The sequence below is a fragment of the Carassius gibelio genome, chromosome A9 (genome assembly GCF_023724105.1).
Source record: "Carassius gibelio isolate Cgi1373 ecotype wild population from Czech Republic chromosome A9, carGib1.2-hapl.c, whole genome shotgun sequence".
NCBI lineage: Eukaryota > Metazoa > Chordata > Actinopteri > Cypriniformes > Cyprinidae > Carassius > Carassius gibelio.
The window spans coordinates 26,623,197-26,636,866 of record NC_068379.1 but is presented as its reverse complement, the minus strand read 5'-3'; the positions used below and the strand labels follow the sequence as shown (position 1 = coordinate 26,636,866).

At 35.3% G+C, this 13,670-nt stretch overlaps 1 protein-coding gene across 3 annotated transcripts in view; it reads right to left on the bottom strand.

Annotated features, from left to right (window-relative positions):
* LOC128020278 (RNA-binding motif, single-stranded-interacting protein 1) overlaps positions 1 to 13,670 on the bottom strand; it is a 60,885-nt gene that overhangs the window by 32,075 nt on the left and 15,140 nt on the right. For all 3 annotated transcript variants that reach the window (XM_052607114.1, XM_052607115.1, XM_052607116.1), the window contains exon 2: positions 3,770 to 3,951. In XM_052607114.1, the coding sequence (XP_052463074.1) occupies positions 3,770 to 3,951 (182 nt within the window). The remainder of the gene's footprint in view (positions 1 to 3,769; positions 3,952 to 13,670) is intronic.

Below are 13,670 nucleotides of genomic sequence, written 5' to 3'. Positions count from 1 at the left end.
GAGCTTGTTCTTAAGAGTTTGAGCCGGGTGGGAAAAAGATACAAACAAAACGACCACACACTTTTGAATACTTTTCTACACCCTTTACATGATGATCTGCTGGATGGACTGCTTTATTCAATTTACATGTGACCGCAAAGAACAAATATAGAGTGCTCAAAAATTCAAAGCGGGATGTGTCCTAAATAAATCAAGAGGAAGAACTTGTTATTGAGGAGTGTTTTGCATAACAAAAAGTAGTGTTTAGTGCTGATGTGCTTCAAATCATTTTCAATGTAGATTCGTTTCCAACTGTTTCATAATGTGAAGCTGTTTTTGCACTAATTTAAGGTTTCAAATCCAAACAAAAACCAAATATAAAAAATTAATAATAATCAAATGATATGAAGCACATTGCATTTGAAGTTTGTGTTTTGAAAAATGAAATGAAATTGCAAAAATGATAATAATAAAACAAAACAAAGCACCTTTCGTGTGTTATTTAAAGGTCCCATGTTGTACACTTTTCTGGATTTTTATTTTAAGTTTTGATGTCCTTAAGAATATATATTTGCAGTGTAATTACCAAAAACCATCTCATTATATTTGTACAGCTCCTTTCTCAGGAGCTCTGCTAAGAAGAGGTCGATTTTAGCCTGTGTAATTAATATTCATGAGCCTCTCTTCTGATTGGCCTGTTGTGTTCTGAGTGACGCACGGCCAGGCCAATCACAGGTAACTAGGGTCAGCCGACGTCAAAACAAAGGGAAAACTGGAGGCGGCCTACTCAAACCAGTGCAGATTCGGCTACGTAAGGATCTTAAAATATCATCTTGTGATGTTGGGTGCCAGAATCGACATCATATAGCCTCAAATTAGAAATCTGATCACATATCTGCTGCCACCGCCAGATAATCAAACCGATGACAGCTGTGGTTAAACGCGATGAAATGAGCAGACTAGATAGTCAATTGAATTCAACTATTTATTCATAAATTGCATTGAATTCAGCAAACATGACTAGATCCTGTGATATAATAATGTAATTACGTATAGCGTTTGGTCATCTCACCCACTCAAAATCAGACTCACAACACCATGTTCTTCTTCTGTTCATAACATAAGTGTCATTTGAGTCTGCAGTAAAGCAGTGTGGTGGATCTGTCAATCTTCTAGTGCCTTCGCTCACAGGAATCCTCTGATTCTGCTGGAAAATCACTTATATCACCCAACAGGCTCAGAGAGACGCAGCATATGCCTCATCTTTTATTGATGGCATTCATCCCAGACCTCTTAGAGGGGAAAGTCACCCAGCAGCCCTTGACACACAATGACCGAAATATGAGCGTTCCCTGAGCCGCAGTGCCAGGATGATGAGTGAGATTACAAAACTAAGACCAGAGAGCGGCCAATGGCCCTTTATTTATCCAACACCGTCCCAAATACTCCTACAAAACCCTGCAAGTGACAAATGTTTCGGGTTCAATCAAAGTGAAGCGCAATGGACAGCATTTGTGGGATAATTATTTGTTGCATAATCCCTTAGTTTATAAAAAACAGTATTTAATACACTTACGGTAGTGCACAAAAATATACAGAGTGCACTAATGTTCAAATTCTGGCTGATACAAATCAGCCAACAATTATCATATCATGGCCAATAATCAATTAATGGCCCATTTTAAAATTCTACCAAAATATACATTTATAAATATATAAATTAAACCCAACTAAACTATTTAAAAACCATGAGAATGGACCAAAATACTGTTTTTTTGTTGACGAAGATTTTATGATTAGCAGCAAGAAATGCCAAAGTGTAGAAGCCACAAACTGAAAAAGTGTGATATATTACAAACGAAACAAGGAAAATCAATTGTTTTAGACATAAAAAAAAATCTAAATTATTTTTCAGGTTTATTAAAGACTAAAACTTAACTTAAAATTGTTAATGTAATTAATGTAAGATGCTACCTAATCTAAATATAAAAGTAGGAGAAATTAGCATGTACAATTAAATATTGGGAATCATATGTAAAGTATAGACTGATTATGATACATTTAAATAATAATAATAATATTAACAAATAACTAATATTCTGATAACCAATAATTCATTATCTGATGGCCAATAATCAAAATATTTCCCATATTAAAGCTATATTAATAAATACATTTATAAATGTAAATGAAAATTACTTGTTTAGATGCTGCAAGTGAATTTATGCATGAATAATATTTTTTAGATTTGTTAAGATTGCATTTAACGATCTAATTACATTGGTTATGTAACTACTAATTTTAAAATTAAACATTTTCTAAAGATAAGAGCACTAGAGGGAAATCGAAATGTAAAAGTACGAGAAATTAGCCTGCACTATTAGACAATATTTGGACAATATATGTAAAATATACACTGATAATGATACATTTTTTAAATAATCTGTCATATTAGCTGATAATCAATATGATTCCGATATGTCATACATCCTGAGAAAATAGTTTTAGATATTATTAAATAAGTAGATTTAAGACTTTATACATGTTAACATGAGACTAGTGTGAGAGAATAAAAATGTGAAAATGTGTAAAGTTGTATCCAATCTTTTAAATTCAACAACATCAAATGTGCATAGCTAATGTAGGTTACTTTAATACTAGACACCAAAAAGAGACGGCGAAAACTTAACAGTAATTAATAGAATATTAATAGATAAAGTTTACAGCTTGAATAATAAACACATTGTTACTGAATAATTCACATAAGTCGGATATAACACTCCCTGATTGCTTGTATTGGCATAAAATGTACACTATAGTATGTTATAAGATATATTAGATATAAATAACATATACAGTAAAGATAATAAGATATAAAACACACACACACACACAAGCTTACATATTTCTGCCTTTTTATTTTTTAAACAAAAAAAAATGAGTCAAAACGTTTTCTGTGATAATCGGCACCACGCCACAGATGCTGAACTTGCACTGAGTGCGAACCAGACCTTAGATCTCAAGCAAAGCTATTACACTCAATAATGTGCCTCCCTTTCTGAACAGAGAGCCTCTGATCGATAGACCAACCACATGTTGAAGCGTTCATCAAGCAATAACTGCACACTGATTCAGAAACTACTGAGAATCGACTACAACGATGACCTTGTAAGCATTAGACCTATGGCCACAGTAATCAATCTCCATTTCCAGGAGCCACCGTCTCGCAGTGAAACTGGGCTTAATGAGACACATCCGGGCAAACCGGGACGCTGGAGGCCACGCTCTTCATCTTATCTTCCTCCACATTAAATAAAACATCTCTTAAAACTGTTAACGTTATAGTTCACCCAAAAATGAAAATTGATTCTGGTAATGTACTCATCCCTCGGGACATCCAAGGTGTAGATGATTTTGTTTCATCATCAGATTTGGAGAAATGTACATCACTTTTTTCACCAATGGATCTTTTGCAGTGACTGGAGTGCTGTGGATTATTGTGATGTTTTTATCAACTGTTTGGACTCTGACATTCTGACGGCACCCATTCACTGCAGAGCAAGTGATGGAATGCAATCTGTTCCTGTGAAGAAACAAACTCATCTACATCTCAAACGGGTGAGGAGGACATTTAACTATTCCTGCAACTGATCCTGTATTTCAATACTCTTTTAATGAGGATTGTAGGATATACTGCAGCTAAGAAAAGAATATCCTGATATTTCTCAGCCTTCCGGCAGTATTCGATCGTAATATTTACGTCTGAAGGTGGATGTAGGGTGGTACTCACGGCTGGCAGAGCTTGACCAGGTCATGGTCAGTGGTAGTTGGCAGTAAACCACGAATGTAGAGGTTCGTTTTACTGAGCTGCTCCCAGCCGGCTGTGCTGCTGCTGCTGCTGCTGTGATTGGTGCTGCTGTTGGTGCCAGGACTGGGCGGAGCCATCGGGTGGAAGGCGGGGCCAACAGGGGGCTGGAGGGAAGGACACAAAACAAACCGTGGTCAGAGACGAACAAGGTCGAAGAAAACAGAGAAGCAAAAAGTAAATCCAAATGAAATGTGTAACACCGCCCAGACCTTCGTCACACTGCAGCGTTCATGAAACACACTTAGGAAGACGTTAAACAACTGTGATGTACCTTTGTTTACACATTGTTTTACATTATTACTCCATTACTCCAACCTGCATGCTGTTATTTTACATTGGGCTACTGTGATGATGTTTTCGTAATATTTAAAGCTCATCTGAACACATTTTGCTGTTTAAACCCTTTCTGCAGATTTTAATGCAAACTAGAAATGTAAAATATTACTGGTCTAGGCCAATTAAACATACATTTAGAAGTGAAATTTTAGCTTCTGAAAAGGTTTTAGACATTTGGCGAGTTAATATATCTCATTCACAAAAATGTAAGATATAAAAAATATTTTCTGACAGCCAACCGAATAGGTTTTGTTTTGCACATGCTTATCAATATACATAATTAATAATCATGAATATTATGAATAAAACCCATTTCGGTTTCAGTTTCTAGCTGAATGAAAATGGTAATTTCGGTTTTGGTTAAAAATTATTTTCAGTGCATCATTGCAAATAAGTGATGCTTTTACAGATTATGCAACCCTAAAAAAACACAACTCCAAGACTAATCTGCATAAAAAACCACCAAACATCAGCTTTATCTGAGAACTTATAGAGAAAACCTAAGAATAAAAGCAAAACAGGAAACCAATGTGATCACTTTTAGACCCTTACAGCTTATTTGATTTTGAAACAGAAACTAATTTTGATTCAATTCAATTTTTCAACAACAGTGCATGCATGCAAGTTAAAATGGTTAATGCACACATTTTGTAAAGACTAACATGTCAAAATGTAAAATATGTCTGTTCTGACTCACCAACAGAATACGTTTTATTTTGAATGTTTTCAGTAACCATTACTCTGAATTAATTTTATTAATAAAACCCTTTCAGTTTAGCTTTCTGACAGAATGAAAATGGTCATTTTGGTTTTGGTAAAAAAAAATATATAATAATTGCGTCATTATAAAAAAGTGCTGCTTTTACAAATTCTACAACCATAAGAAAAAAGGAAAAAACACTTCAAGTCTATTCTAAAAGAACAAACTCCAAACATCAGCTCAATTTGAGAACTTATAGATCATTAAAACAGAAGAATAAAAGCAAACGGGAAAGTTTGATACATTTTGATACATTTCAAATTCTCAGCAAACGTGCACGAGTGCAAATCTGTCAAAAAGTAGAATTTTGCTAAACACAAATCTCGTAAAAAACGTAAAATAGGAAATATGCCTGTTCTATAATGTTCAGCTTTTGACTAACCGCAAATAATGACTAATTCTATGACTTAAAACCAATTCTGAATTTTGGAGGATCAAACAAGAATGGTTTAAGGCTGGAGGAATCAATGAATCGCTCTTTCCCTCCACACCTATAGTGAAGAGGATCTGTTCCTGAACCTCCTCGGCTGTAATGCTACTCTTCTCATGTTAGTCAGAGCGAGGATGGGTATCTGGCAGCGCTGTGATCCATATCTGCAGTGCAGTCTCTTCTTCTTCAGAAAGCAGTTGTCAGCATAAAGAGGCTCCTCAGGGGCCAGAAGCTCTGACCTCGGAGCACAGCTGATGGAGAAGACGCTTCGGGAATCTAAAGGAAGCGAATGCGGCACTGAACGTTTCTACACGCTGAACACTTTTGTTGAAGGTTTGGATGAGCTTGATAAGCAACAGACCCAAAGCTGTTAGTTTTCTCTCAATGCAGGTGAATCCTTCTTGTTCTATAGAATTTAATTTCTAGGTAGGTCTGCAACAACTTCAAGAGGATCATCAGGAATGTGGTAAAAACTCATTATAATTTGGGTTGAATTTGCAACATTCAAAACGTCCGCCCTGCTACACCGTGTGAGCTAGAGACTTACAATTTCACAAAGTCCCACTTCTCACGGGAAACGATTTTGCCTCAAGGACCCGTGTGTTTCGTAATTTTCATTTTAAGGTAAAACCTTTCAAATCTATTCTCTCATGAAACACTCATCCAATGAATCAGAGATTCTTCACATGTCATCTTTGGATCTATATTTTATTCATATGCACATTTTAAACTGATTTGCTGAGAAAAATACACTCTTTTGTTTAACACGATAGTTTGCAGGGTATTACTTCAAATGTCATTAATATCATAGGGTCTTCATGTTTTTTTTCGCCACATTTCCATCATCAAGAACCACACAGCAACTCAATGAGGAACCAATATTAACCCTTTCCTGAACAGCCAGAGATCATCCAAGTGTGTCTTTCTCTACCTTCCCGACAACTATTTAAACTCGATCATTGGTTTAAATAAATTTAATGCAATAACAAAAAGTCTGAACCGATTTGGAAATAGAAATTAAAACCTGCGATGTCAATGTCAATGCAACTCCACGGATTATAATATTACATTTTACTTTAAGAAAACAACTTGATGCTCCAATTAAAGTGTTTCACCACAATCTAAAACAAAGAACACAAGCAGGACGTTATATACTTTTGCATTTGCATTTTTTGCAAGATATTTTTTATTAAAACAAAAGCCTACAACACGAAGAACTCAAAAATAAAAGAGACTGATAAATCTTTGTACAGTGAAAACCTGAAAGTTTTATTGATTTCTCACGCATGCAATAAAGCTATTTTTGCTCATAATAATAGTGAAATTGTTGTGGTTTATCATGCATGCTCTGAACACATGCAAAATTTAGCAAAAGTGAAGGAGCATGAACGAAGTAAAACAAAAGTCAACTACATAAAATACTCAAGCTTTATCAGGCATGAAATAGTTAAGTCATTGTACAGTGAAAACTAGCACTTTGGATCGATTTCTCACGAATGCAATAAAGTTTTTCTGGTCATAACAGTGGTGAAACTGCGATTTATCGTGCATGTTTTGTACACGTTTAATCCAGTATTTTCTGAGAGCAAAATGGAAGGAATATGAACTATGTAAAACAAAAGTCAACACAAAATACTCAAGCTTTATCAGGTATGAAAGAGTCTCAAATAAAAGACGCTCCACTGCAACAAACATCGAGTAAATGTCACGCAGATCCATTCCAAACTTTCGTTTAACCAGAACAGATTCAATCCAAAATGCGAGGCCAACGGCAGTGAAAATGATTGGGAATTTCTGAACGGCAATGCTTCATTCTTCGCACTATAAAGGAGTTCTTGTGTGGTAAAGACATCATTTCCGACCTGTTTGTATGGACACAGATGTTCTGAGCTTCGGAGGTCTTCCTGCTCAAGTGCCCTCGCAGTTCAACTGTGATTATCCCGCTCTCTCTTTTGTGGAAGTAACAAGGAAGAGGAAGCGTTCGGAATCTCTGGAATGCAGCAGTGACAGTTCACTGAACGAGATCCAGAGAGAGGAAAACTGTCCCCCTGTGTTCCCATCCTGCTTTTTACGCAACTTCTGATCCAACATGAAACTAACAGAAACTTCATTGTGAAAATACAATCCATTTGTTATCCTACTGAAATCCTATTTAAACTTCTTCTTCTTCTTCGTCTTCTTCTTCTTCTGACCCAAAATTTTGCAACTGCTACTCCTCCTAGAGCGTTAACTCTACAGACTCCAAACTCAGCCCAGCTCTTCAGCCTATACCCGCCGGGTGTGCTATATCTTTTCTAACTGATTGGACTGATGATTTTCATAAAAATTAAGATTAAAAATCATAAAAATCCCATAGACTTTCATTGACAGGATGTTCAGATGACCGAAGCTCCAAATCCCTTTAGACTCAATCAAGCTTCGATGCTAATCAATTTAAACTCATTCAAACTCATCTAATCTATCTATCTATCTATCTATCTATCTATCTATCTATCTATCTATCTATCTATCTATCTATCTATCTATCTATCTAATATTTCTTATCTATCTATCTATCTATCTATCCTTACAACATGCTAATCATGCTAAAATCATGCTAGCAACATGCTAATCATGCTAGAAACATGCTAGCAAACTAACATGCTAGTCGCATGCTAGTCATGCTTGAAACATGTTAATCATGCTAACAACATGCTAGCGACATGCTAGTAACTTGCTAATTGTGCTAGCGACATGGCTAGTCACTTGCAAATAATGCTAGCGACATGCTAATCATGCTAGCAACATGTTAGTCACATGCTAATCATGCTAGAAACATGCTAGAGACATGCTAGTAACTTGCTAATCATGCTAACGACATGGCTAGTCACTTGATAATCATGCTAGCAACATGCTAGCAACTTTGCTAATCATGCTAATGACATGGTAGTCACTTGCTTGTAATGCTAGCAATATGTTAATTACTGTCTTTTTTAAACTTCTTAAACTTTTAAATCTTTTTAAACTTTTTAAACTTTTCACATTTTCAAATTTTTCTAACTTTCTAAACTTTTCAAACTTTCTGGTCAGGCTTTCTCAAGCCAACTTAAAGTTGTTCAGGTTTTACATGATATTATTTCATGTCACATGAACTCATCATCTTTCCATCAACCAAAAGCCAAAACACCTTTATAAAGGATCTAAGCTGAAGTCTGTTTTTTATTCACAGAATTTGGTTTTGGATTTACTTTGGAGCAGTTATCTCAAATTGCTAGTAAATTTCCACAAATAATTAGAAAGAAATGGCACACCGAAAATTAGAAAGACTGAAAATTAGAAAGACTGAAGTGATATATTTATAGTTCCAATAATCTGTGGAGACTTTGAAAAATCATTTTTACAGTGATATAAGTACTGGGAAAAGGCATTGATCTTCCACTTCTGTCTTCGTCTGAAGTCCTGAAATCTATTTAACTAATTTAATAAATTGAGGTAATATTTGATGTATTGTATGCAACAATCTTTGCATGAATTATGTGATATAGATATCATTCTGATTCAAAATAAAGTGAATGCGCAAGTTTCTAAAGACATAAACATGTAACATGGCTTGGCTTAGCAGAGGAAAATCATTTGAGACCAGTTTTTTTTTTTTTTTAATGTTCCACATTATGCAATTTTTATGCAAATGCAAGATTTCATTTGAGAGCAAAGGACTCTAAATCGAGTTCAACACTCATATAATAGCATATTAACATGGTTTGTAATGCATATGAGGCGTATATGTTAAATTAAATATTTGGGAATAGTGCCAAGGGTTTGTTTAGATGAATATTATTTTATATTATGCTTTCACTTAGCATTGCTGTTTACATCGACTCACAATTAAAAGAACAATTCACCGCAAATGACAATATTATTATAATTTACGCACCTCCAACCTCCTTGGACTCTGTGTTATTGTCTTTCTTACGTGCTAAAAGTAATTCATATGATTTATGTGCAACATTTCTTGTTTTCTGAAGCCATGTGACAGCTTTGTGTGAAGAGCAGACTGAAATGTAATATTTCTCACCATCATATAAGCTACTGTTTGCAGGTTTTTTGGATAATGACGATATAAAAATCACAATCCATTTTCACGAATATGGAAAACAGGAGCTTGGACATTCTCCTGTTTACAGGTTTAATGTGAGCAAATGAAGACTACTTTTAATTTTAGGCTGAACTCTCCCTTTTATTCCCACACAAAAGCAGAGACAGCAGTGAAAATGACCAAGATTGGCAAGTGCTGAAAACCACAGACCTGCGCTCCAGGAAATCCAGTAGTGCTGAATTTCATTGAAGGTCTACATAACAAAGACAGCATTTATGGGTCAATGTCCTATTGAAAAGGCCTGGCAAGCCTTTGGCTGCTCTTTCTGCTATTGTCTAATGCAGCTGCGTAAAGAAGTGATCACAAGACTGGATAAATAAGACAAGCTCGAGTTTAAAAAGGCGGCGGTGGATTATTAAAGGTCAAAAGCAAATCTAAATCTGCCTCGATATGGATCGCTCCAACACTGCTGATACTAAACATTTAACAGGGTGATAAAAGCGCTTTCTATGAGGCTTCTGAAATTAAACAGCAAAGTATTGTTATTACACGGTTTCTGGTTTAAAGGCATAAGGAACAGATACTTAATTTAGCAAACAACCAATATTATGCATTTTAATACATAATTAAGTCACATCCCAGCTGTTTCTGAAAGCCATTTCTCAAATTTTAAATATGTTTCTTCTGGGTTTATGTGAATGTGTTAAAGGAACATTCAATTGTATCATTTCGCTAATGTTACTTTTGAATGTTCTTGGAATGTTCTGAAAAAAATTGTAACATTTTAAAATACTAAAACTAGAAGGTTCAGGGAAACAAAAAGATGTATCAAGACGATTCTTGCGGTAACATTTTGAGACGTTACTGAAGAGCGTTTCTTCATAACTTTGAGAGAACCTCGCCATAACGTTCTGAGAACATTCCCTGTTTGCTAGGATAAAAGTTAATCAAGTTGAACTCAAGTTTGAAAGCATTTCTTAAATTGCTTCAGAAGAATTTAATACAATAAAACAATATAAAGCTGTCACTTTTAGCCTCCATTCACACCATACTAAATGCATTAGCTCACATTAATAATGTGAATGTAACCAGCTAAAGGAAGGCAAGAGAGATGATTTATTTGGTGTCACTACTAGATAGTGAAAAACGAGTAATTAAAACAACTTTTGAAATACTGTTTTTGCTTTGTTCTTGTAGGCTACTGCAAATTTTTAAAGCAGTTAAAATAAATGCTTGACGAACTTCAGTCAAACATGATTAATAATGACATTTTTGTAATAACTAGTATGTTAATATAAACGTTAGAAAATGCATAGTACTGGTTTCTTGTTGATTGTGTAATGATGATTTCCCTCCTTCATTTTGGAGATCGCATTCTCATCCTATAATTTTTTCGGAGAAGTCACTGCCTCCCTGATCTCTGAGAAAATGTCCCTGGTTTCTATTTTAGATGAAAATAAACTTGTCTTCCTGTAAAGCACAATGACTTTATGCTATTAGTCAAGCGTTCTGAGAGGACACGCTGGAAAATGGCACAGTTAGTCACGTTTCTGGTCAAGAGGGAAGTCCTTGAAGCGTGCTAACCTTTTTAAACGCTCACAAAGTGAATGGTTTAAACAGCATCACGTTTGGACATCCTAAACTGCAGTTCATGACACGTAAAGTAGTAAAGTGGATTAGTTTGGTGAATTTTCCTATATCAGACCGAAAGCTGTGTCGCATTTCTATTTACTTCAAATAAATATCCGTGCACTTCCCAAGAAAACACCTCGTCTGTTTTTCGACGTCAGGACAGACCTCAAAAACAAAACAAGACAGCTCATCTGATCTTTGCACTGGAGAAACAGCCGTGCAAACAGGAAATGAGGCAAGAACTCGGCCTGCAAGTGGACAAAGAACATCTTTGAGGACGAGAAGCCAGTGTTTCCCCTCGAAGGTCCTCTGCCCCGACTGAAACCCACACATTCCCAGAGTGGAACAGGCTTTTCTTAGGAACTCAAAGCCTGTTTGTATCTCACATCTGTTTGACTATTCAGCTTGGCGGGGAGAGACTGGCTTCTTATCAGAGCAGCGCAGACCTAGCCAGCCCATCATATCCGCGCTGGAAATACACTGAACTTCCAGTAACCGCCCTAACCCTGTGAGAGATGCAGCTCTGCTGCTAAACAGCCTATGAAAATATGCATAATCCTCGAGTGACTACCAAGCCCTTCCTCTTCCTCTTTTAACAAGAAGTCAATCTGCTGATAAATCAAATTTCATCATTAGGCGACGCACTGGGAGCATGTCATTCACATTTTATTTTCATTAAAATTAAACACACCAGTAGCATAAATCCTCATTATTGTAATGCAGACGCTACTTTTCAGCTTCTTTATCATTCCTTATTATTGTGTGTTGTTACTGAGATATATTATTTGTTAATGTTTCAATGTAAATTAGTTACAACAAATACAGCATAAGTAAATATCATAGCCTTTTGGCATTTAAGTGAATACAATTTGAAAGGGAAATGTGTGTAATGTCATGAAAATATGTTATTTTCTTTATGCAAAAACTAAAAATATGGCTGAAGAATGACTGACATGTTCGCTTTCAGGTATCACCCAAAAAACTAACTTACAACCATGAGAGCCTCAATCAAAGTCAAAATATGATTTTTACCCATTTACCATTATGCATAAACTTCAATGTGTGTCCAGAATTTGCAAAAAAAAATTATCTTTAACAAACAATGGATGGATAAATGTTTCAATCTTGTACATTCTCATCATAGACATTTGCATTTTCTTTATGCATAACCTAAAAATAAGACCGAAATATGACTTGGACATGTTGGTTTCACCCAAAAGACTTTATAACTGCAATTTAAAGAGCATGAGGGCCACGATTAAAGTCAAACAAGATTTTGTTTTACCTGTTTATGACTATACAACATTCTCACCGTGTGGCCAGAATTCACAAAAAATATTTTTAACATCCAAAGGATATATAAATTAGAAACATTGAAATGTATTATATCTTGCATGTTCTTATCATTACAATTTGTCATTTTCATTATACAAACTCTATAAATAAGGCTGAAATTTGACTTGCATATTATTTTATAGGTTTCATCCAAAAGGCTTTATAATATAAGATTTTTCCCTGTTTTCAATTATGCAACATCCTCACTGTGTAGAAGAATTTGCTAAACAATATCCACAACAAGCAATGGATGACTACATTCCCCAAATGCTTCTATTTTGTAAATTTCCATGATTAAAATTTAGAATTTTCTTTACGCAAAAGAATAAAGAAAATGAGGCTGAAATTTGACTTGGACTTGTTCTTTTAGAGGTTTCACTCAAAAGCCTGCATTATTGGAAATAACCACGAGGAAAACAGTTAAAGTTCAATATTATTTTCACCTCTTCTCCTCACAGTGTGGCCAGAATTGGCAAAAATCATCCAAAACAACCAATGGATGAATACACATCCAGCAAATGTTTCCATATTGTACGCTCTTATCATAAAAAAATGTCATTTTCTATATGCAAAATCTAAAAATAATAGACAGAGTGAAAAATCTAAAAATAATGTTCAATAATGTTACACGTTTTCTGCATTAGACTTTATAATGAACAAATATCCATGGGAACCACAATAAGATTTTGACCTGTTTTCAATTATGCAACGTTCTCACTGACGGAATTTGGACAAATAATCCATAACAACCGATGGATGAATGATCTTTTATCGTTCGACTTCTGTTTCTATATTGTACATTCTCATAAAAATTTCTGAATGCAAAATAAGGCTGAAATATGGCATGGGCATGCTCAAGTCTAAAAGTGCACATGAAGGATTTAATGAAGAGTGTCATTCGTGTTCAGCACGGTGACTTTTGACCTTTACAGGACGATAAAGCAGATTAACCGGCGAAACCAAACAGTCCATCAAAAGAACAGACAGGCAGGGCTGTGAATGTAGATTCCCATCAGTGCAAGATACATCGATGTGCATGAAAAACACATAAAAACTTGCTCAAATAGAGGCCTGTTTTTAAACTGGTGGGAGGGGTTTAACTGGGAGAGGGGAAAGGTGTGATAAAATTGTGAATGAGATCCGGTGCCATAACACAATCAAACTAAACACTAGCACAACAAACACACCCATCGGAGGGGAGCATCTGATTGGAAGGGAACCAATGACAGCTTTTCTTTATGGATTTCGTTTCATG